Source organism: Pogonomyrmex barbatus, unplaced genomic scaffold, assembly GCF_055798465.1.
Source record: "Pogonomyrmex barbatus isolate J1 unplaced genomic scaffold, ASM5579846v1 scaffold10, whole genome shotgun sequence".
NCBI lineage: Eukaryota > Metazoa > Arthropoda > Insecta > Hymenoptera > Formicidae > Pogonomyrmex > Pogonomyrmex barbatus.
Window position 1 is genome coordinate 2,863,430 of NW_028297099.1, and position 25,982 is coordinate 2,889,411.

Here is a 25,982-nt window from a genome sequence, read left to right on the forward strand (position 1 = left end):
GTAAGAGGTTTCAGGATGAAATAAAAACAAGCTTTCAAAATGTAATGAAAAAGTAATGGAAATATATATATATATATATATATATATATATATATATATAGATCAGTTTAATTTTTAAGTTTTTTATGCTTTTTCGAAAAATTGAAATGATTTTTGTTGCTTTAAGACTATTAACATACAAAACTGTTTCCGGATAGCTGCGGCGTGCAAAGGGCACACACACACAGCGAAACTGATTGTCAAAGAGCTACGATGCGATTAGTGCCCGTCATTATAATTACCGCAAAACCATAACCGCGTCATGACTAACGTCGTAACGAAGATTTAGATTGCGGATAAGAGACATGGAAGGCGTTATGTTGCGCTACAACCTCGGTGCAATCACGTGCTCGGTAAACCCCGGCTCGGGTAATATTAGGTACACGAATAGCATTTATTCGCATCCTCGAGGGAATGGGTTGTCTTTTGCACCTCTCGTTATCTCTCAGTCGTTCGTTGTTTCTTCCCAATGAACTTGCACCGCCGACAAAACGGTTCTGGAATTGTCGCGCGTGAATATCTTCAATTTTCTTCGACTGTACTAAAGCAGAGAGAGAGAGAGAGAGAGAGAGAGAGAGAGAGAGAGAGAGAGAAATCGACGTTAAAACACGACGTTATCAACACGAATTAATTTGTTAGTTAAAAAGCAAAAAGCGCTCTCGTTTTTATTTCATTCGCGTTCATTGTACGTATGTAGATATTGTCTTTAAAGACTTTAAAAGATATTTATTTTGAACAAGTAAACAGGACAATAAATTTTAGGATTTAACTTTCAGGAAAAATATATAATATATCCCGCGGAACTCTTTGTAGATCCGACTGGTCCAGCTGGCTTGTAATGTATGCCGCATTAAAAGCCTCCTTTCTACGGAATGCGCAGTTATTTTTTAATGTGCATTATTAAATACTCGCGTGTCCGTGATATCAACGCGAGACCTCGGAACATTTAACATTGCAGGACTGTCCTCGACAGTTGCAGGCGCTTGTCGAAGACTGACATTACGCAACTTACTTTCAAACGATATGATTTCACGCGCGGATTCATTGAACATTTGCATGCATAAAACGCGATTCTGTTCACGAAAAATATTCGTCAAAAATATGAAATTGTTATTATTAGATTTCCCTAATTGCATGTCTTTATCTGTATATATCGAATACTTATTTATTCAAAAATAAAATCCTGATTTTTTTTTTTTAAGCGGCCAAAAGCAAAGGCTCTTTCGTAGATTTGGTGAATGGAATGGATACTTGTTCTGTACATTCGAGCACCAAGGGTGGATTATCCGGTGTCGTGACCTAACGGTAATAGTTTCCACGATTGAAATGCTGTTGGCTTTGTAGTGTGAATCTACCGCGAATCGGCAAACAAGTCCAATTCACGATTAACGCCAACATTCCGCGGCAGACAGCGGGAAATTGCTCTAGATTCACGAAGTTGTATGCATATTTCGCTATTACAGAGATCTGCCCTATTACTTCGTTGCACTCCATTCCTGTCCTTGTCTCGCGTGTGAGTTCTCTTTGAGGGCTGCGGAAATTATTCGCGCGGTAGATCGAGCGAGAAGCTTGCGGTACGTCTGACGAAAGAAATAGACGTGAAATCTGGCCCGCAGTGCTCCAAAACTTTCCAGTAATTTGCGCTAGTTCGGCGCCTATTCGCGCGAAACTTGAGGGAAAGCTATGCGGCGGATGGAGCGCGAGGATGAAAAGAAAAAGGAGGATTTAACGTCGAAGTGGAGCAAAGAAGACAGTGAGAGACGAAGGAAGCATCGAAGGAGATCGGCGTTTAGGTGCGAAGTGGCTCACGTGTTAAACTATGCGTGTAATGCAGTGAGTTATCTTAAGCCGAGCTTCTTCGAGTACACGGGAGATTACTCGTACACGCTACCTATTTTCTAGAACCTAGAACTCAGTTTTAATAAACTCCATAGCCAAAGTAGAAATTCAGCGCGACAAAATTCAAGTTACATAGAAGAAAAGAATCGAACGTTTAAGCAGATACATTTAAGAAGATTATTTATCAAAAAATTAACGGAAAAATCTTTATCTCAATATTAGCATGCAGTTTGATTGAGAAAAATTCGCAAAAAGTTCCTGGTCTCACGAATGAAGGAAGAATCCCATGGCCCTGCTAAGCAGGAAATGCGAAACTATCGCGCTCCACCCACGAGTAACTGAATCTCTCGTTTCCCGCTGAGTGGAAGAAGGCAGCGTTGGTCAGGCGTAGAGAGCGTAGGAATGTGCTCCCTATGCCAGGTCGCCATAAAACGTTTTCTCAACACGCGCAGGCCACGTTTGTTGTGGTGGTAGCCACGCGTGGACAAAGAACGACGATATCTGTGCAGCTGCTCGAGCACGTACCACGTTGAACGTCTGATATTTCCTTAACGCGCACATATACACGGGTGTGCGTAAGCAATTTCGCTCTTACCCGTAACTGCTAACCCGCCGTCAATCGGCATGCACATGATTCGCGTATCGCATCAAGACCTTTGTTTAATGCGCTTCGTGTTACAATGTTATCCGCCATATAATGTCGCGACACGATAATCGAAGCAGCGCGATTGATCGCCAAGGTTTCCTCTTCGAGGAACGATAGCGTGAGGGTGCGATTATTTTCATCGATCACATCAGGATGTCGAAGTTTTGATAATTCGGAAAATTATTAAGATATAGAAAGCTGCAAAATGTCTAGTAAACGTCTGTTTGCGCTATATCGTTCGTCGCTGATGCAACTTTAATAAATTTGTGTATAATTTCGCTGTAAGGTGCCGAAAATGTAAGTACGTTGTGCCTAGATCACTGCAACGTGTCGCCCTGGCTCTATCTTTGTTTCTTAACAAAGAAAAGCTAATATTATGGAGATGAAACTGTATGTATGTGCATAAATTTATCATAAATTCCCCGGGCGCGTCCTAAGATCTCTTATCAAGATACAAAGCCCGGCGCGCGCCACGCCGCGCAGTGCAGCGTCCACCGATTGTAAATGGCTACGATGACTTGTTCGGTCATCGTGTCACCAGATACCGGCGCGGAAATTTCCGTGCGAGAAATCGACTTCATCTATCCTGCCACGACATTCCCGGGTCCCGCGCGATTCTTTCCCACAAACGTTTTCAGCGAGACGAGAGCTCCCGCAATCGGCAAATGGAAACGTTGTCGCTTCGACACGATGCGACGCGATGCGATCAAAGCGAATGGCCGGAATCAATCGAAATTTGACAGAATGACAAACGCAGTCATGGCGACCAACGTCCGGTCGAAACATTCGTCGACCTTCCACATTTGCACCTGCTCGGAATCGAAGTCATCACTGCCTACGTAAATTTGTTCCGATTGCCGTAACGCGATACGAGAATTCTCTCTCTCTCTCTCTCTCTCTCTCTCTCTCTCTCTCTCTCTCTCTCTCTCTCTCTCTCTTATTTTGCCACGCATTTTACAGCATCCATTCACGATTTATAATTAATAGTTAAGATAATATGTCTTTACGAGCGTGCGTAGAAAATTCCTTAGATAAGACGCATTCCTCGAGGAATTCAATTCTCGACAGATTGTTCTCCTAGGTAAAAGCGGTACATGTGCATGTGCATATTTGTGCGATATTACATCAATGTTAAAATCACAATGCATAGTTACACTGTAACAATAACTGCGAGCATACACAAATACCTAACAATGTTATATTATGTTATATTAATTATAATATAATAGGTACATATAATTATATATATCTATTGTACATAGAGTATTCTCATTGTTTTCTCAAGCTATTCCTCGCAGACATGATTTCAATTCGCGAATATTCATATAACAAGAAACAACGCGAGCAGTGTTGTTAAAATATCAAGTCAATATAATTCTCGCCATTTTCCGATTCTAATTATCGTCCGTTACTCACTCTATATGAATAAGTTTTTTTTTATACTTGCATACGCCACCTACATGAAGTAAAATTTAATACAAGTTTGTATTAATAATATATAATTATCTTTTTGATAGAATTTTTAATATATATTTTTAATATATTCATAATAAATATAATAATTTAAATATCATTAATGTGTGACAAAATTATCTTTTAGAGAAAATATGTTATTATTAATACAATATATTATTAAATAGCATATCTTTGAATTTAGACTATTTAATATGACATTTTAATGATAACGAAAATGCTGGACTAATTATATTTCTTGAAATAAAGATCCATATATCCTATTTTATAAATCATGTAGGTATATTCATAAAATTATTTGTGCATGTACAGATCGATGCCAGTATCTATGACTAGCTTTTTTTTCTTTCATGACGTATCTGTTAATCTTCGGGCTTTTGCAAGTTTCCTATTTTTGAGATGTTAAAAAGTAGAATTTCCGGTGCAGTCATTTCGGGGCGTTCTCGTCCGTATTAATTTTGCGCGGGTAATGCAAAAAAAGAAGCAATGAATAAATTTGAATAAGCAAAACTTCGCTGCGTGAGAATATTAGGACACACGCAGCACTTCTTTTGCATAATCATCTTTAACCGTGGCGGGGACCGTAACACACAGCGGCGCACGGCTATATCGCGTACTCCCGCAAATAGTGTTAATGTACAAAGTTGCTACTTTGGAAAAAACGAGAAGAAAAAAAAAACGTGTGTAATACTTCACAATTCTGTGACATGGTCAAAAAGTTACGTTTAACTTGAGTTTCCAGCGAGACTCGTAAACACCGCGTAAAAAAGGGGGAGCTCACGCTCATTGCCGGCGTTACACACAGCTTGCAACTTTTCCTTGTGTTCGATGATAATTCATGAGAAAGTTTAATCCTTTCGCTCGCAGCATCCCCCGGTAACATACTTTTTTGTTGTCCGTAATATGTAAATTTTAGACTCGCTACTGTCGCGTCATTTCTCCCTCGCCCACATATTCCTGGATATAAATTACTTCCCATTCGTGATTTTTAAGTAGACCGATGAAAAAAGAAAGAGACAGTCGTGGTATTTTTGCGGTGAGGGAATTAATTAATTACGTTCATTTGTAAAACTCAGTACAGCTTCGCGCTGCTTAGCAGATAACGGACGTAGTCACGCTTCGTTTGAGAGACGCGGTGTTCAAAGTAGCGATAACTTTCTTTTACGATTATTTGAGACTGGAAAATGTGAAATGCGAACGATCGTAATTCAAGCAACGCAAAGCTGCACTTAGGTACGGAAACTGCTCGATCTTTCAAGACGAGAGGCAACACGTCTGCACTTTTATCGTGCGGTATATTTCGTCGTATCGCGCTTTATGACGTCCGAACTAAATCGGATATTAGAATCTCGATTAGTTGGCGCAATAACTTATCGAAAAATCAACATGTGAAATTACGTACTCGCATACACATTATATAATCGCGTTGAACACCTTATAGCATTATGCTAAATATAAACGTATCTCACTGCAAAGTAACTAATCTTCATATCAAGGAATCATTTAAATTGATATAATTAATTTATGTATTTAATTATCCATTAAAATAAAGAAATAAGCTATAATTTTTTAAAGAAATTTTTGTGGAATTATAGAATTCCGCATAGTTTAAAAATCGTCTAGGATAATGAGAGGTTGCTAACTTGGTCGATTTATTATTGAAATAGTTTTATATCGGTTATGACTTAAATGGTTTCATAACAGTCAATATATACTCATTAATATATAGCCTAAATGAGTCTTGTAGTAATTGCGTTTTATAAGCTCCATTTGCTCATCGGAACTATATTCGCTTATTATGTGAAATATTTTAATCCTTGAAAATATGAGATGAAGATTACAGAAGATTAAGTTCGAAAAAGTCAATTAATACAAACAAAATTAACGCAACTGAAAATCAAGCACTGTAATTAATGCACAAAATTAAAAAATACAGCATTATATTTTAATATTATATTATATTATTGAAGATTGGTGAAGTCAATTTCAAGACGCTCTCAAGGATGATACAAAGACGAATGTCATCACTCGTCAAAGATCAGATGGAAATATACTTTGTTTAATCCAGATAAGCAGCGATATTTTCGCGCGCAAATTCGGCGTGTCATTCGTCTACATAGTAATCACGTTATCGCGTGTGTTCCAGATGACTAACTCGCGCTATCTTGCAAAATAACATGTGTCTAGCAAAATAAAGGCGGGCAAAACAACGTAGGTACCGTTTGTCAGGCCGTCGACGTTAAAGAGCGAGCGAACGTACATAGTCGTGTATTTTTTGAGTTGAAATGAACCTTGACACTTCGCGAAATCCTGTCCTTATGAACGAGAGATTAGACGATGCTACACGAAAGCGTGTGTCTCAACTGTTCGCTCATCAATGAAACTTGCACGATATAATTATGAAGTCGATGACGCGCGCGGTATCAATATCGAATTCGATACTGGACGAGGCTGCTTTGTTATCAATCATATAATATTCTCCCACATCATTCGCGTGGGATATTCTCGCGCAGTGATCAAGCTTTGGTGTATTATCCATTCCTCTCTCTCTCTTTCTCTCTCTCTCTCTCTCTCTCTCTCTCTCTCATCGGCGATGGTAACGGTAGCAATAATAGTACCTAGGACGATCCACGCAATGATTCCGCATTGTTCTACAGCAGCAATAAATGTCAGTCGATTGCATTTGCCGAGCACGATGGTTATGTTCTTTTTTTCTTCTGCCCGCGTTGCTTTTGCCGCTTCGTTCGTCGGCTCGATGGCGGGGCGGCCGAGTACCGTACGGTCGGTCATGTGGCTTTCGAGCTTTAATACGATCGATTTGCCGGACGGCTTACGTTCAAAGGAGAAGGAGGAGCGGAAGCGGCTTGCACCTTCTCGTGAAATATGCAGTTTGATTTTTTCCCCGTGAGAGTTAATTCGCCAACCGGGGAGAATCCGCGGGAGTAAGGTTTTTAAAGGTGATATTTTATTTTCTGTGATCGCCGTCGAAAGCCCACTGTTGTTAAAAATAAACGGGGAGAGCTTCTACATAAATCAGCAGCCGCAACTACCTCGCCTACCGACTTTTTCTCGGGAGGAATTGAAATAAAAACTCCGTAGCCGGTGGAGGAAATGGGTAACAGTTCCGAGATACCTCTCTCAGGCGCATATCACGTCGAGAGGTCGTGTAATAACGTGAATTCGCGGGACCGAGGGATTTCATCTGGGTTCCGAGATTCTCAACGAATCGAGAGTTGTGTTCTCAGAATCGTTGAGCGCCGGAGAGGAGATCGCGCGATAGCACAAAGGAATATCTTTCGGCGATAACCATCCGTTCGCACGGCCACCAATCTCACCTGCTGACCCGATCATATTAATTAATCGCGAATCGATAGCGCTTGCAGGAAGCCCGGTTTTTAGGAGGCGCGACGCATCACGGGCGATGGATCGTAAGAAAAGCTGATGGTAACTATGATAAGTAGAAGCAGAAGAAGGATAGACGGAGATAGAAGGATAGAGGGAGAGGTTAGAGAAGAAGAAGGAGGAGGAGGAGAAGGAGGAGGAGGAGGAGGAGGAGGAGGAGGAGGAGGAGGAGGAAGATAGAATGGGTAAAGGAGGTTACTGCGAGACACCCGAGATAGATCGCGGGAGTCACTACGCGGCCTTATTACATCGTAAATTCCCGCTTAGTGATGGATAACATTAACCCATCGGCAACGACAAATTACTTAACTCCGCCGAGGTCGAGCGGCGCAGCCTCGCCGTCGTTCACCCGGAACTGGTTCTTCTTCCGCCGCGGTTCCCGCAACCTCGATCGATGCCGTGTTGTCGAGAGTGTGGTGTGGCATCTCTGAACGCTCGACATTCCGATAATGCGACAAAGGTACAAAGTTCCAGCATAGTCACGCGGCGACCGCCACGTCAAACACTTTCATTCAATCCAAATCTAATATCACCAAGAAATAAAAAACAAAAACCACAGACAGGTCATAATTATCTTGACAAATTATCTCGAGCAAAATATATCTAATACGTATGATAATATATCTAATACGAAATGACAGCTTGAAGGAAGGTGTAAGGAAGGCGTTTGATGAGCGTTTCGACAGATTATTAGTCTCTCATGGGTCTTTAATGAAATTTTCTCATCGTTTCATCGTCTACGCATTAATGCAAATGTCGTTACATAGTAATCCGAGTTACCATATCAGAACGTAACGCCGTTCGGCGCACAGTGGATATTGCTCTGTAACTGGAAGATGCGCAATTCGCCCCGCTGAAACTGCAGTACTTCGTGTTTACGTAGTACGGGATGCGGTTCACGTAAAAGAGCACCGTAGCGGAGTATGTTACATCGATTTCCTCGGAGAGCCGCGACTCGCTGTAACCGGATAATTCATTAGCGATACAACCCGAGACGCCGTGAATTCGCGCAACTATTAAACATTCCACGGATTTCCCAGAAGGAGAAGAGTCCCCGAATCATTTTCCCTTGCGGTCGTTGCCGCTGCATCGTCGTTAACTGTTATACCCTAAAGCTTCCAGTTTCGTCGGACACGATACGGTTTATTAAAACAGCATGGAGGCGTTTCATCATCACCGGCAAAATAATTATCTCGGATCTCCTAGTTAAGCGCGATAAAAATAAAGCGAGTGGAAATTTTTATAACTCCGATCATTTTTCACGTGACTCGAGAGGACAAGACAGAGAAAAACGATCCTGAAAAAGAAGAAATTTAAATCGTTGAGAAATCAAAGGAGCGATAACGCCATGAAAGAATGATACTCAACTGACAACTTTTTTTACATCCCTATGAAAAGCACAATTCTTGCAACCGACACGTGTGTATCGATGATTTAATAATATGTAGCGTCGACACACGATAAGAAACGGGTAGCTACCTGCGCACAGCGAGGAAATCGTTGGCAGACCTAAGTGTTGAGCGCACCATTTATCATAACGTGATAGGTCAGAAACGTGTACAACCGGATATTACACGCAACTCTGATAAATAATACAAGAGTAAAAACTTTAATGCTAGAAGAAAGTTGTAAACTGCGAACGGGAATGAGCGGAAAGTACGTAAAAATTGTAATAAGACTGTTATTAGCGATTTCTACGACAGGCCGACAAACGATGTAGATAATAAACCTATGAAATGCGAAAATTATTATTTTCTAAGTACGGTCTACGAAACGGGCAGTCCTTAAATCACGAACATGTCCTTTAAACCGGCTCTGTATGTTGATCCGAGCTTAGCTTACCGTCATTAAAATATTAAAGAAGTTTCAAACCGCAGAGGTAACGTAACGAAAGATAGAGGACTTTCGAAGAAGTCTGCAACATTTATGGAGTTTCATATTAACATAACGTCAGTTTGTTTCAGAGTGTTAGAAATTATGACATACGAATCCGCGAAACCCTACGAAATTTAAGAGTACGAAGCGTGATATGATAGATCCCATTTTATATTAATCATTGTTGTAATACAGCCATTATTTTGCAAGCTACACGGCGGACTGCATATATGAAAACAAGATACTTACGCACGACCAAATAAAACACTCTTTTTCTGGTTTCCGTTAATTTAAAATAATAACATATGTAAGCAACACCAATTATCACGTCAAAACGGAATGATAAAATGATAAAATGGTGTGCTTGCGCTTGATTTAATGCGCAGATGAAAATGCTGAAATCGCAGAAACATCGAGATACGTGACCAACAAAACTTCATGCACGGTCAGTACAATGTGGTAGAATTGTTCTCTAATTTTTGTCGAATAATAACTAATTGCTCACCGATAACTTCATCATACGATCGACATTTCGCTCAGCGCGATGATAAAGTGGCAGAATCTATTACGACGGAATAATCGATCATGTTTGGAATAAATTCTTTAAACAGCAGCATCTCAATTTTTATTGCATCGATTTTGAAAAGTATTTTGGAAGAAATATTATCTATAAATTTTTTTTTAAATCAACACATAAAATTATATCTTATATCACAATAAAATTATATCTTTTATCTCAAACATTGCATATTATTTAATATATTTTTTGGTAATTATTTAGTTTAGGGAACTAACCTCCAATGACCTTATACTGTTCACCTTAAGTAACAATCAAAAGGTTTTAGCCATCGTTCATTTTTTATTAAAAAATTATTAACAAAAAGTTTGAAAAATAATTATGTACAGTGATGTACAGTATCACAGTGATAGTTAAATATTACTGGTTAGATTAGATTAGATTGGATTTTTCGGAAGTCCCCTCTTCGTGGGGGTGAGAGGCGACGAAATATATTACCTTCATGCATACACTTTTCATGTGAAGTTCCATGGGTTTACAATTTTCCACACGAAGGATAGAAGGAATTGAATTAAGTTAGATCTTTCGGTAATGGAACCTCACATAACGGCGGGAGGGAAGGGGGGAGCAGAATACATTGCCTTTACATTGTGGAAAATTGTAAACCCATATGAAATTTCGCTTCGCATTGAAAAGTGTATGGAGACAGTGTGTTTCGTCCTTCCTCTTACGGGAAAAGGCTACCGAAAAATTTATCCGTATTACAGTGCTAAATAAATATCATTGTGATATATCCTTTATATGAGTCTTCGACAAATTACATTTTTTAACACTGGCAAAAACTAGTACATTTTTCTTTATCAATAATTTTTTTACTAAACAATGGCCAATGGCTAAAATCTTTTGATTATTATTCAGAGTCAAGATCAAGATCATTGGAGAGTGGGTCTTTAAATTAAATAATTATTTATTTTTTATCTAGATCAATTTAAAAAATAATCGCAAAATGTATAAAACGCTTTTTAATTAAGTACATAAGTATTAAGTATAAATAATTGTAAATAAAGTCGTTCCTATCAACAAGTATTAAACCATATTAAAAAAATATGACCATATTAAAAAAAACTATATACATGTTTAAATATAGAAATAAGATCATCAAATTTTCAAATGTAAGAGTTCGTCTCCTATTAAAATTCTAAATTCCAAAAGATTCTATCTCAAGTGACTCTTAAGACTTCTAATTATTTTCGTTTTAAGTGATCGCAAAGTCACGGACAGAAGTAGAAGTTGGCATTCCTAACATACATCCCTAAGATACCAGAAAGAGGAAGCAGTACTACCGATAGACTTCTCGATCTCGTTAGGAGCGAATCTTTGAACGCAAATGGCCGTTCGTTCATTTGCTCGAGCAGATTGCCTCTGATAAATTCTGCCAGCCCACAGCCGTCGTCATATCTCGCGTGGTTTCGATAAGAATCTTTCGCCGCAGCATGCAGTTCAGTACAATGCGAACTTAATTAAATAGAATCTTGTTGTCGTCGTCGTCGTCGTCGTCGTCGTCGTAGTCGTCGTCGTTGCTGTCGTAGTCCTTCTCGTCGTCATTGTCAGCCTCGTTTCAGGTAGCGGTAAGCTGGTAGACTTGGACAGAAAAGCACGGCGCGATACGATACGCAAGAATGGAACAATGGCAGGAACAATGGCAGGAATAGCTAGTCTAGATGTGTTTCCCCGTCATTGATATCGGGTGTCACTGTGAAAGAGAAGGTTTCACCTGAATTTATATCTGAGGCGCGCTGTCGCACGCGGATGCGGACTGCCTAGATGCTGGAAGCGGAGACGCTTCTCTCGAGTACGCAAAGTGCATTGAACGAACTCGAGATCCAGTTTCCCCAAAGCCCTCGCGATCCACCCCCGCACATGTAACGCGCGTCGTTTCCGTCGGCGTTCAACGACGTCATCGAAACTCGTAAGAGTCGTTGAGAGATCTCGGTATGGATTCTTCGATTTCGCGAACTTAATCGAATCGGTTGTTCACAACGAAGCGACGCCGCGATGATTCGCACATCCGGTGCCTCTTCGACGCGTTTGGCTGCGTCGATAAGATTCCGTAAAAAGATATGGCTCTTAAATCCCCCCTCCCCTCCGCCGTTGGTGATTTTAATATTTTAATACGTATTTGTATAAGCGCGATCGTAAAAAGGGAGATATTACAAACGTGAATACGCGGAACATAAGCCGGCTATAAAAAATTCAATTACGAGCTCCGATGTAATTATTAGCCGAGCGACAGTCAATTATCGAGCACGATTATTATGCAGACATTTAGCACTTCTCTAACGATCGATATGAAAAAAAAAAAAAAAAAAAAAAAAAACGGAATGGAACGGGTGCGCGTAGTGCGCGCCATGTACTTTCATATACATGATGTATGTATATGACACTTAGATTATCGAAACTGTATTAAATAATCAACATTTGTCACGTATATTCACAATTCGTTGAAACGCGAATGCGCGGCACGATATTTCGGAGGTAATGTAGTTCTGTATATTTGTCGCGAGATATTGTTTGGAACGTAATATTGTCAATATGTTATTCGTGCGATACAGAGGAGCGAGCATACTAATGATGCACAAATTGGGCGATATTTAGCGCTGAGGCACGTTTGACGAGCAACAAATTATGAAAATGTACCATTCGTTTGCCGTGCATTAGTATTAAATTAATTAAGAGTTTTAATTAATTTTGATTTTCGCCATCGACATGCATATTGCGGCCGGGGAGATGTATTTATTCAATATTTTATCAAATTCTGCTACGAACTACCGTATCCAGGCAACACGCTTTGTTGCAAATGCTCCGCCGTTGTGTAGCTACACGTAGCTCCGCGCAGCTGTAAATCTCACAAACGAGCTTTATTCGTTTGCGAAATTAAATTGAAATTTAACAGCCACTTCTCGAAAATGTAATCGGGTATTTCTATTTGTACTACAATCTTTTAATTAACTCCTCAATTTTCTATGTCACAGTAATGTCATATAATTGCAACTCAGATTGAATTTTAAATCTTCCACTCGAAACCCTGCTCCCCCCCTCCCTTCTCCTGATGCGATTACGCTGATTGAATTAATTGCACAACGAAATTTTCAATCAAGTTTATATATATATATATATATATATATATATACATATGTATATTACATATAATTGAAGCATGCTCTATTTCCGTGCCGCACAAATCTTCTCTCAGAATCAGCGCGTATACGACAATTCCCGATGGATGCTGCCGCATCTGGCCGCTCTCTCACTGAACAGCCCCGTTCGGCTGGCGATTTACCACCACGGATTCGACGGACGTACGGCGGGCGTACGGGATCTGTTAATTGCCGTTAACCAAACGTCACAGGCGACACGCCGATCGAGCGAGCGGCTTACCTGCCAAATTATGCCCATTCCTCCCACGGGCTGCGAACTCGTATGCAAATCACTCGTATGTCGTCTTGCTAGCACGAGCTCAGCGACAATTCACCGCGCTCTGAATTGCTGGTGCTGCCGACGCTATTGCTGCTGCTGCTGCTGCTGCTGCTGCTGCTGCTGCTGCTGCTGCTGCTGCTGGCGCACGATCCATGTAGGAGGAAGCTGTAAATCAAGTGCAAGTGACTTCGAAGACTTCGCGGTCGCGTGAAGTTCAATTATCGTATCGATTTTCGAACGAGTTAAATGGTTTATTTTATAAAAACATATTGAGTAATTGAGAGAAGTGACCTGACGATTGTCTGAGAGTACAATCGAAGATCGCAAAATGGATCGCGATGGACACCTCAATGTAAAGGATTATTATATATAGATATTTTAAACGCAATAAGATTTGTAAAGCGAAAACTTGACAGAAAGGATTACAGTTGAATTAAATGAATAGTTACCTCAGAAGAAATATTACCTTGTTAATCGACATTCAATTTCCTGCTGCCCTCCCTTCCCCTCCCCCCGCCCTTCCCGCGAAATAATCAGATACGAAATGTCTCAGGTTACTTGCTCTGAGGGGAATTAAACAGAAGTCTAGATTCAATATCTTTAATATTATTTCAGATATATTTCTCATATTTCGCTTTAGCGCAATTAAATCCATCGATCGATATCTCATGTTGCTCTGATAGAATAATTATTTCGTAAGACGTACTCAGCTTTCACAACGGAGATTATATCACATTGGTCTGGTATCACAGGTAAAGAAACTAGAAGAAAGATATTAAATTATCTATAATTTTAATTTCCGGTCGTCGCGCAGGCCAGAGCTCATTTTCGATACTTAATTTTTTCATTTCTAAGATGAACGGACAATAATATTTTTCGCTCTCCGGCAGTAGCTGTAATAACATTTTCCATTTCTAAGATTACTCAGATGAAATTGACCTAGTTGATGGGAAGATGGCCAATCTTACAGAGCCAGAGCTAAGAGCGAATATATTTTTCAAGGGCTTCGAGTAGAGATCGTATTGAAACAGGTGGCGACCGGCTCGCCTTGAACGCCCGACGAAAAATTGCACCTGTTCTCCCGAGTTTCGTGATATTTTTATTTTTACCGAAATCACGAACGGGATGAATTCGGCCGTGAGAGTTACTTTCGAGAGCGCCCGACGTAATAATTTTCGGCCTTATCATACACCGTACACCTGCGGCTTTTTGAGCGCGTTAAAAGCAAATGAAAATTACATCGCGTCGCTAATTATGCATTGTCATAATTATGAATAATAAGAAAGTAATAACAATCATGATATTGCGATAAGCAATGGCAATTACGATTCCACTATGTAGGAAATTCATAAAAAAAGTCGCAAGCAAAAAAACGAAAATAGTTAGTATCGTCGGCGAGTTCGTACGCTTTTTATTAAAACTACGCTTCTAATTACCGTGATATCGCATCTTAGTTAACGAGAGCTTTCCTCCGTAAAGCTCTAAAGATAATCTTCTTGGTTGTCGAGAAGCATATCAGCCAGATAAGAGAGAATCTCGTATACCATTGGATTAGATCGCTGCAAAAGCAATAAATCTTGTTATTGCAGCGGCCTGAGAGATGTGACTTCCGCACACATGTCTCGACCCTCGGATCAAGAGTCAAACTGACCGATCGTAATTCAATAAAAATACAGAGTTAAAAGTCAACTTCTTCTTCCTTTTCTTGAGTATTTATAAATAAACGATCGAACAAAAAAATTAACATCATATTACTAATAATGGTATATAATATAGTTACTAGCAATAATATGTAATATGCTGCTTATTCAAGAATGAGATAGGACTTGGATAGATTGGAAATTCCAATTCTAAGAAAGCTTTCACGTCTCCTATTGTGAAAATTGCCGTTCCGTAAAATTGAAGTTAAAATATACATTTCCGAAATCGGTGTCCGATTCGTGTCGTTCCGAAGTTACGATCATTGTGCACAGCCGGATATTTTCTCGGTGTTAACCGCAAGCCAATCCGCAATTAATATCTATCCGAACGACGTCCATTGTTGTTAGACAAGAATAATGCTCGTCGCAATGGCCAGGTAAGGAAGTCTAGTTCCACTGATCCAGACAATGGCGCAGCGTGGGATCGCGACGGTACAAACTGTATAATATTATCGTAAAACACCCGTTACCGGTGTACCACCGACATTCATTAAATCATGAAGGTATCGATCGCGATGTACGGTCGCGTAGCAGCATTATCGCTATCGTTCTGTATTTGTATTCGTTTCGTCGTTTCGTCGTCGGAGTTACTTGCGTCGCGAGTTACGACTCGCGCGTTTCCACGGCTCGGTGCGGATCACGGCACGCATTTTAACGACGATAAAATGCTTCCGATTTTCCGTCGTTTCGCATACTCGTATATTCAAATCGTTAATATCGTCCGAATGTGGCTCCACGCATTTCCGAAGACAAAATGTCGTCGACATCGCTCATCCATTATGGTATATCAGTGAGAACGACGTGCGACGAAAAGATACGCGACCACGATTCGACGGGATTGCATACTTAATGCAATTTCCGTGCTTTTACAGAAACGACAACCCTCGACCTCCCGCATATAAAACCGTCGTGAAAAGAGATACGATTACGACCGCATAACTACAACTAGCGTGTGAAGTAATTCATGACTTTGATGTAAATAAATATCATTCGGTTAAATTTGCTTTCGCGCAATTTCGAGCAAATCCGTTCACACGGAGTCGTGACCGTTAATTGTTCAAAAAAAGAAATCAGGTAATGACTTCGACGGTCTTCCGCGCTCATTGGGAGCGCTCTCCGATTGTATGCAAATCGAGTTAATATGCCAGCGTTAGAAACCGGATGCCGAATTCCTCGGGGCTTACGAATCTTACGTAAGTGAGAACGCCCGCTTTTGAGAGCGGCGCGCACAGGATTGGTGGTTCTCCGTTCCTCGTCGCCGTTGTGTACGTACCGATGGTTTTCGTCCGTTCTTAACGATAACGGTCGAACAAAGAGCCGGGCACCGGACGTAACAGGCATTAGAGTTCAGCAATGCCGAGCGCCCGAAGCCAGTATCGATAAGTGGTACAGCGCGGGCGGTACAGCCGGGAGAACGGTTTAGGACGGCAGGCCGTAGTGTGCGAGAGTCTCTGTTTATATCGGCTGATTGCAAAAGAGGAAGGGTGCCCTCGCGCGGGAAAAAGGCGAGAGAGATAGAGACGGGAGCTCTGTATGTAGGCGGAAAAATGCCGCGGCTTGTTACTCGAGGAAGATCGCAAATACTATCGTGTGTGCGCCGATGGCTCGAGGCTCGTGTCCCGCTATACGTTTCATATAGGTTCACGAGAGTAGGTACAGGGTGAAACAATTAAAAGCGATTGTAAGCACTGACAGAACAACCGTTGCCTTGGTACTTCGAACGAGAGAGAGAGAGAGAGAGAGAGAGAGAGAGAGAGAGAGAGAGAGAGAGAGATGTAAAATAATATAAAAAAATCTGTACCTTCGTATGTCCAGTCTTGATTTATTAACAACAATTTCATTTTTACAATGTGAGTGTTCCTCGTTGAAATATGTGGTGGTTAATAGTCCTGTTAAAAGAACTTGGAAGAGAAAACACGATTCATTTATTTTGCACTTTAATATCTAGTAAAGCCATAGAAACTGGCGTTTCCGGCGATATCGGCGCAATATCTTAAGGAACGACCACTCTGCTGCTCGATAAATTCCAACCGGCACGCGAAGAGAAGAAAGAAAAAAACCGCGAAATATTCCTCGAATTTATCGCGAGCACTATTGGCCGTGGGCACCCTCATATTTTCTCGTCGCCTTACATAATTCACGCGTTTCTCTAGTACACGTTTAAGAAGCATTTAAGAATACGTCGTGCGATAGTCGGCTGCTGACACGCCGAACGCTCGCGGGTTAATGTATTCCACGGGCAATCATTGGCGGTGCCTTGTTATATGTAAATCACCGTTCTCCCAGCGGAGATGGATCGCTCGGATCAATCTGTATCGAGCCTTCGAAGACACATTTTGGATTCGATGCATGCCTTTATGGTGATTTTTCAATATATTCACTCGACATAGTACTCATACTTGGAGTGAATTGAACGTTCGTGATATACTTTTAAAATATCTGATATACTTTATAAAATATCGCTAACTTTCCTTAAATTAAAGAAGAACGAGGAATTAACAAAAGCGAAGACGCAGCACGAAACTTCGTCGAGCGATCGCTGGTGAGAGCAATCTGGGATTTTGTATTTCCGCGGCGCTTTATAAGACACGCGTCATATATAACAGCCAGTTCGCGATCCAAAGAAGCTCGTATACGTGATACGTGAATATACGTGATACTTATAATATCGGGAATGACGCTTTCGCGCACGATAGGATAATATACGCGATAATATCGCGCCTCGTAAAACGAAGAGAGGAAGCAGGGGAGAAACTGCTACGTAGTTGAAGCGGCGGAAGTTACCGTGAGCTACCTGACACCCGCCTCGGAGTTTGCGGCAAACTAATTTCGTAAACCTCCCGATAACCGGCGCATTTAATCGATGCCGCCCGCGAAATGAACCTGTCGCTCGGATTTTACGGCGTGACACTTAAATCCGAGAAGGCTGGATGAGAGAGCCGTCCGTCGTTTACGAATGTGACGGCGCCGTCTCGTAAGAGATTTCGACATCCACTGCGGTGTCTAAAACGATTAATCCGCGACGTCCGATTTACAGAACGACGAAGCTCTGGACAAGAAAGCATTTCGCTACTCGCAAACGGATATCAATTTTTATTTGAGAAAATAATCTAACCCATTGATTATATTAAGAATATTAGAAACATCAAACATTGTTGCATTCATACATTTACACGATGTTCAAATACAAATTCTCAAGTTCAGATCATATTTGAGGTGGGATGCAATTTTTTTTCAATTTAATTAACACGAAATATAGAAAGTATTAGTACGCGAACGCCAAACGTTTCCTCAAGACTCAATTATTGAACCGCAAGAAACAGAACACAGATCGTATCTCAAGACAAACAACATCTGAGTTTCTCACTTGGATCGATTATAAACGTGACGAATATGTCAGGAATATCAAATTGACTCCATCTGTTGAACCGTATCACGTCTTAAAACTGGTTTTAATCGAGTTCTTTAACAGAAACGCGGCCATAAATACGGATCTTAGATAAATATTAGAAAACATGATTTCTCTTGTCAAAATGCGCAGTGTAAAAGTCATTAGTATACATGTATCTATAGTTATAATACACAAATTACAATCGAACTGCGTTTGGCCGTGACGGAAATGAGCCGTAAACGATATGTCAGTTCTCGGACAAGTAAAATCGGTACGTGTAACTAATTCCGTGGTTGACATTTTTTCCACATAGTAAACATGTCACAACACCATCACATTGACAATTTATGATTTTTATTCACACTACGTGTGAATAAAATAGTACACTACGTTATCAGAGCTGTTATTCTTACAATACACACGCAGAAGATGATAAACGATGCCGACGACGTAAAAATGTCGTAAATTTCGCATGGATGCATTACGTTATCTATTTAAAAAATTTATTGCGTAAATAAGATTAGACTGTATAACTTATTCATCGTAAAGATAATCCCCTCCTTTATTTTACTGTTTGCAAGAAATAATATTTAAATAGGATCTGCGACTTTTCAGATCAGTACATGTCGATCATCGGCAATAAGATTTTCTAAAATATTAACTCGCAAGAAAATATTAAAATTTGAATATTGTAAAAGTCAGAATATCATAATCATACGTAAAATGGGTCTTAAATCAAATTTATTTGTGCTTATTATCATCAGCATAATAATGCATGAGATTACGGCTCAACAACAACCAAGTAAATATTCTCGTTTTTATATGTAGTATTTTTCATTTATTTGTTTGTTATTACAATATATTACATAACTATATAATTATAACATAAATTTTATTAAGAAATTCATATAGACATAAATCCAATGTAAAATAATTGAAGTTATTAAATTCAATTTTATATTACAATGAGAACATACATTTCGTATGTTACATGAGAACGTTGGTGAAGAGATTTTGTCGTGCATAATTTAATGCAGTGTCGTATTTATTTCAGCTTGTCAATTGCCCATAGAAAGAGGTCCTTGCAAAGCATATATAACGAGATATGGATATAATTCAATATCAGGACAATGCGAGCGATTCATATATACCGGTTGTCAAGGAAATGCAAACAATTTTAAGAGTATGGCCTTGTGTGAAGAGGCATGCATGATGATAGACAGGGCTTAAACAAAAGATTTTGCGAAGATTTAATAAGGAACATATATGTTTTATTCTTATACTCTAATAGAAGTAACTCTTATAATTAAATAACAGAATATATACATATATATAAAATAAAAAAATTGATGCTTATAATCTATTATTTTCTCCCTGTTTTTTCCCTTTCCTCAATATTAACATACAAGCAAATATTTCACAATTTCAGAGATATTATGATTTGTATTAAACGTACCACAGATTTATCATATCATATCATTATTATAAGGTTTGTTGTAAATATCCTATAATTATATAACTTATATAACTTTTGTATTTCTCTTTCCCTTCTCTAAACATTTGACATTTTGTTTCATTGTAAAGGAAATGTGCATTTAAAATATATGGAGTAAAATAGAGAAAATATTTTCGAATCGAAGGCAAATATCAAATATTAAATATTACTGTATCCTATTTTGAGTATGGCGCGAAATAACGTTATCACAATCGATGGCCATCATTATTTCTTTTGATAGAAAGGCATTAGCTTCCATCAGCGTACGCTTGATCGCTTCCGGCCCTTTCAATTTACAACGGCAAAGACGATCACTTTGTGATCTGCATAACTTAGAATAACTTCCTGCATGAACGAGATAGATGCTATAGAGGAAGTTGCTCTAAGTTATGGAGTAAGGACAACTTGCTACATATATCGCTCTGCAATTTTATCGTGAAGAAAACACCCAATTGTAATATATGAGGAATAATAAGGAACGCAACGAAAGAGTATATATTAATTTGTACGGCAAGCCGATCCATCATATCTCGCATCACGGTATGATAATGCAAGACTATAAATTGTCCGTAATAAAATTATAATGTATTTACACAATCCATTATTCGCATTTGCATTGTTATATATTGTATAAAATTATAAAATTTTATTGTAGGAAATATAATTTAAACGCAAGATAAAATAAATTAATTTCCAATACCAAAAAGTAATATTTAATAATTCCTTTCTTTCATTTACTTTATAAACAAAGCTGCAATAACACATATAATTTAAAATACTAAGATATTATTAAATATAAAAACTAAATAATAATAACAGCAAAAATTTGAATGATTTCCTAATTTCACATATAGAGTCTAAGAATATCTGAAGATATTGTATAAATACATTTATTATATATTATTATATATTTGAGATATACATGTTGTGTATAAAACATCAGAAATAAATAAAATATCAGAATTGCTACTAAATATTAATAAGAATGATAAATTTGATAAAATTTAGAATGCATATATAATTAAATCATGTTGCATATACTTCACAGTTAAAAAAATGATTATCATGTCGAAAAGATATATTTATATCTAGATCTATAAAATATTTGATAATAATAAATTATAAAATAAATATTAAATTACAAGTTGACGCCAATAATACATGTAAATTTTAAGAATATAAACATATTATTCTAATAACAAAAAACTAAAAATGTTCGTATGTTCCAGTTTTTTACTAGAATAATATGTTTATATTTAGTACATATATTTGTTCCATAGAGCACTAATGCTGTATGGAACTAATCCAAAAATATTCTAAAAATGTCCTACAGATATTCGAACATCTACAGACATCTTTAGAATGTTTCTTGAACATTTGTGCTGTGTGGATATATTTCAAATATAAAGGAAATATACTGTTTTGCAGCATCTGTATATTCTCAGAATTTACATGTATTATTATTGGAATCACCTAATTTAATATTTATTTTATAATTTATTATTATCAAATATTCCATAGATCTAGATATAGATTTCGATAGAATCATCATTTTTTTTTTAGCTGTGAAGCATATGCAAAGTGATTCAATTATATATGCATTCTAAATCTTGTCAAATTTATCATTCTTATCGACGTTTAGTAGCGCAATTCCGATATTCGTCCTATTTAACATGAAATTTATACAAATATGATTATATCTTACATTTCATGTTTTGCATGTTTCTTTCCTGTTCCTTACCATCCGTGCCTGCTACGGCTTGCAGCTTCTCGTAGTAATGATAAACTCGCTGAGAGGACGCCAGTGCACAGACCCACGCCGTCCGCTGTGGATCACACTAACACACAGGCACACTCCTATAATCCAGCTTTCGAGGTACCTTGTCAGTAAATATCAGCGACCGAAGCGCCTGTATCTTGTGTCCCGCGTACCGAGCTCGCGAGTCGAGAAAGTCGTTTAAAACTGTTCATGATTTGACATAACAGAATTGTAGGGTCCGAAGGTGCAGCCTCGATCGAATCGTTTTCGTATACAGACATTGCTGACCAGAGGGATATCACATCGCAAGGTATGTACCGCCACTTATTGTCGTGTATGAATCTCGTAGATTCTTGATCATTCGGAGGCACATAACCCCTTCGATTCCCTATGAATAAAACTTGTCTAACAAATAACGAATACTGCCGTCCCACATCATTCTCCGATTGTGCTTTTCCTCATGCGGCCATCCGCGCCCGTCCCCGTGTCAGTCCACGTTTCACCCACGCGCGACGTCCACTGTGATGAACTGTTGTTGTTTACCCGCGTCTCATAACCTGCCTGCTTGCAGCAGTGACTGAGAGTCCAGTGCTAGCCGTTATTTCTGTGAGACGTACCTCCTGCGTGATGCGGACGAGACTTGGAGGTTTCCTCGGTCACTGACGCTTGCAGGCATTGCGTAAGCGGTTACTTCACGGATTTTTCGCAATTTCTAGTGATATGAAGAAGGAAAGGCCGTGACAAAAGGAATTTGAAGACAAGTAGCCCCGGTGAATGCAGAAATATGCCTTCAGCTACCGGTACGTAAGATATGTCTTTTTCATTTCTTTCTATATAATGTGATAAAAAAAATTATTGTACATATAGCGTATTGTACATATATTTGTTGGTAATGCGTAGATTGACTCATATATCGATACTGGACAGGAACATTGAAAGTGAAATGTATTTATGTGTCCAGTTGATAAATATAGGACATGCCTATTACAGGAATATAGAAGCAAAGTATATAAAGAACAGGTTCCAAGTGGAAGAAAATACAAGTGTGATAAAGGAGATCGTAGAAGTTCCATGTGACATTATGTGTTAGTACATATGAAACTATTGAAAAGTATGCAATTGTATTGTCAGTACCAGAGATGATGTGCCTTTTTACAAAATTTGTGAAGAATGTATATGTACTGGAAGCTGAAGTTCAAAAAGTTGATTTAAAATTTTGAGAATTGATGATTAAGCAATTAATTATGAACTATGTAACTACATTACAAATAAAAAAATTGTTTTTTGGGATATGCGTTTATAATTCTGCATAGATTGTATATATATTTTATTCTATAAACTTTCAAGAGACATTTTTGTTTAAGAAATCTCACTTTCAAGTTCCTGTTATTTAACTTATGATTATAACCTGTAGAATTCAATGTGTGTGTATATATATATATATATATATATATATATATATATATATATATATACTTCGTAAAGTATTAAATCGCCATCTTGTCAATTAATTGAAGAGTGTAAAACGCTAAAGATTTTCACTATTTGATTGTGACAAATTTTTAGGCGGGACCAACCAAATAGGGCAGCAGAAGGGAGGGGGGACTATGCCCAATAATGAAGAATGTGGGATCAGAGATGTATGGGGACACAATCTAGAAGAGGAGTTCCGTACAATCCGTCAAGTCGTGCAACAATATCAATACATCGCAATGGATACAGAATTTCCGGGTGTTGTTGCTAGGCCCATCGGTAAGAATAATTTTTAAAGAAATTTCTCATAAAAGTCATTGAGTGTGACTTTTACAATGTATAAGTATATGTATTGTATATTATTTTGGAAGAATTTTAGATATAAATCTAATGTCTTATATATCTATATATATATTATATATTATATGTCTTATACATCTCATTTAAATTAATATATTTAAATTAAGCCTCTAATTAAAGCATGTGAGGTGAGAGCTGCATTTGAACTCGAGATCTATTAATTATGAACCAATTGCTTTCGTGAATTCCATTACCTCACCATGTACAAATTAGAAATTTTTATTCGAAACAGGAGAATTCAGGACTAATGCCGACTATCAATACCAGCTTCTACGTTGTAATGTGGATCTTTTGCGAATAATTCAACTTGGTCTTACATTCCTTGATGAATCAGGGAATACGCCAGGCGGTAGCTATACAACGTGGCAATTTAATTTTAAATTCAATTTACAGTAAGTTCATGTTAATATTAATATTAATATAATTATTATATCATCCTTTATTACATACTTTTATTATAATTACGTTCAACATTTTTTTTAACGTTTTTTTAACATTGATAATAAGATATATATATATTTTATTGTTGCTAGTGAAGACATGTATGCACAGGATAGTATAGACATGCTACAAAATAGTGGTATACAGTTCAAGAAACACGAAGAGGAGGGCATCGATCCATTAGAGTTTGCTGAGCTATTAATGACATCAGGAATTGTTCTTGTTGATGACATAAAATGGCTATCTTTTCATTCTGGCTACGACTTCGGTTACTTACTAAAACTCCTCACAGATCAAAAATTGCCACAGGAGGAAAGTGAATTTTTCGAGCTTCTTAGGATATACTTTCCGACGATATATGATGTAAAAGTGAGTAGAATACTTTAAAGAAAAATGAAATTAATTAAAAATAAAGTATAAAATATATCTTTTATTCTTATATTATTTATGCAGTATTTAATGAAATCGTGCAAGAATCTGAAAGGCGGTTTACAAGAAGTGGCAGAACAGCTGGAAATTCAAAGAGTAGGCCCTCAGCATCAAGCTGGCTCCGATTCCCTTCTTACTGGAATGGTCTTTTTTAAAATGCGAGAAGTAAATAATTAACAAGATATAATGTGTTAAATATTGAATTACAAAAACAGCAATATATATTATATTATATTTATATTATATTTATATGCAGAATTCTAATTTGTTTTTTATTTCTATTCCTAGATGTTTTTCGAAGATAATATTGATGATGCAAAGTATTGTGGACACCTGTATGGTTTGGGAACGTCATTTGTGATGAACGGTTCTGGTGGCTATATGGACAGTAATGGAGATAATGCCTCGACATCGTAATGTTAAAGAAAGAATCGATCGTAACAGAGAGATTATTTCATTACAAATAAAATGTTATAAAAAAATCTTTTCACTTAATGATCAAGTGTATGGTTCATATCCGCTATATTGACATTGCTGTAGGTTCCACACGAAAGGCAATTTAGATGTGTCTCTTTCAGATCTCTTTTTTTTTTTTTTAATTCTTTTGAATTCCTTCTGTGACTCTTTTGTAGATTACTTCTGTGATACATACCGTCAATCGAAAAGATTTACAACATCGTACAGCATAAAAAAGTGTAATATAATTTTTTTTGTAAACATTTGGACAATATTGATATATAAGATACCGTCGCAGTACAAAAATCCATAATTTCCCCTACTTTTAAGATCCTTGCAAGAGGATACATATCTAAAAATCCAAATGATGCATAAAAAAAACAAGAAAGTTGCTTAACGTATTCAAATTAAACAATATAGCTAAGTGTACTAGTAATGTTCGATGCGTTCGATTTACGAAGCGCGAGTAAACAATTTTTTGTTTGTTACATTTAGTGAAATAGTTATATAATTATTATATTATAATATATATATATATATATTATTAATACGATTAAAATGATGTAAAAATTTTTTTTAATATTACAATGAAAAATTCGACTAATATATAAATGTGAACGCATTGAATGCTATTAATACACCTTGTACATGCTACATAACGCAGACGTATCTATTACTGTTGATATGTATATTTATTCTATGATGCATTTGTAGCGTGATATATTTTAAACACGAAAAATTCGTATTATACATTTTAGGAAATTACAATGGAGAGAAGACATTGTTTCTCCGCGTTTTTAGATTGAACCATATGAAATATTGATATAAGAGCATCATACATTTTTATTATGCATATAACGGATACCGTAAATGATGCGTTCGTGTAAAAAAAGTATTCATAAGACTTTAAAGATGAAGTAGCCTTCATATAATATTTGCTATATATATTGCACGTGTTTTATTGTAAAACCTATCGTCCGCAAAAATACAAAAAAGAAGATTTTGGTACATTTTCGAACTAATCGTACTAAAAATATCTGCTTTGTAAATATAACAGTTGCAGAAGTCGAATAAATAATTTGCCTCTAAAACATCGAATTTTGATGTATTTACGACGGTAAGTCGTAAACAATTTGATTGTTCAATCGTGCAAAAGAAATACATACTTTCGTGGGTGGAAACGCCCTTTTCTTCAAACAAGTAGAACGCG

At 37.7% G+C, this 25,982-nt stretch overlaps 2 protein-coding genes and 1 long non-coding RNA gene across 5 annotated transcripts in view; 2 read left to right on the forward strand and 1 right to left on the reverse strand.

Moving 5' to 3' along the window:
• LOC105422958 (uncharacterized) overlaps positions 1–6,434 on the reverse strand; it is a 12,239-nt gene extending 5,805 nt beyond the window's left edge. The window contains exon 1 of the long non-coding RNA XR_967325.2: positions 6,258–6,434. This is a non-coding gene — a long non-coding RNA (uncharacterized LOC105422958). The remainder of the gene's footprint in view (positions 1–6,257) is intronic.
• Positions 6,435–18,947: 12,513 nt separating this feature from the next.
• Positions 18,948–19,711, forward strand: LOC105431997 (kunitz-like toxin PcKuz3). The gene is made up of 2 exons (XM_011646556.3): positions 18,948–19,161; positions 19,414–19,711. Exons 1-2 carry the CDS (start codon positions 19,083–19,085, stop codon positions 19,587–19,589), a joined length of 255 nt encoding a protein of 84 aa, XP_011644858.2. The 5' UTR covers positions 18,948–19,082; the 3' UTR covers positions 19,590–19,711.
• A 2,007-nt stretch (positions 19,712–21,718) lies between these two features.
• Positions 21,719–25,863, forward strand: Pop2 (CCR4-NOT transcription complex subunit Pop2). Of its 3 annotated transcripts, none has more exons than XM_089070343.1 (7): positions 21,719–21,923; positions 22,185–22,413; positions 23,180–23,365; positions 23,679–23,838; positions 23,980–24,256; positions 24,341–24,481; positions 24,605–25,863. In XM_089070343.1, exons 2-7 carry the CDS (start codon positions 22,398–22,400, stop codon positions 24,731–24,733), a joined length of 909 nt encoding a protein of 302 aa, XP_088926469.1. In that variant the 5' UTR covers positions 21,719–21,923; positions 22,185–22,397; the 3' UTR covers positions 24,734–25,863. The 3 variants fall into 3 exon arrangements, with proteins under 3 accessions (XP_088926469.1, XP_088926470.1, XP_088926468.1); XM_089070344.1 differs by having other exon boundaries at positions 22,188–22,413; XM_089070342.1 differs by having other exon boundaries at positions 22,330–22,413.
• The last annotated feature ends 119 nt before the right edge of the window (positions 25,864–25,982 follow it).

Bases quoted from the DNA above. Each gene is read 5' to 3' on its own strand.
- LOC105431997 (XM_011646556.3), top strand. From the start codon at position 19,083: ATGGGTCTTAAATCAAATTTATTTGTGCTTATTATCATCAGCATAATA. The intron at 19,162-19,413 runs GTAAATATTCTC...TATTTATTTCAG, and splicing joins TACGGCTCAACAACAACCAA to CTTGTCAATTGCCCATAGAA.
- Pop2 (XM_089070343.1), top strand. The intron at 23,839-23,979 runs GTAAGTTCATGT...TATTGTTGCTAG, and splicing joins AATTTTAAATTCAATTTACA to TGAAGACATGTATGCACAGG. The intron at 24,482-24,604 runs GTAAATAATTAA...TTCTATTCCTAG, and splicing joins TCTTTTTTAAAATGCGAGAA to ATGTTTTTCGAAGATAATAT.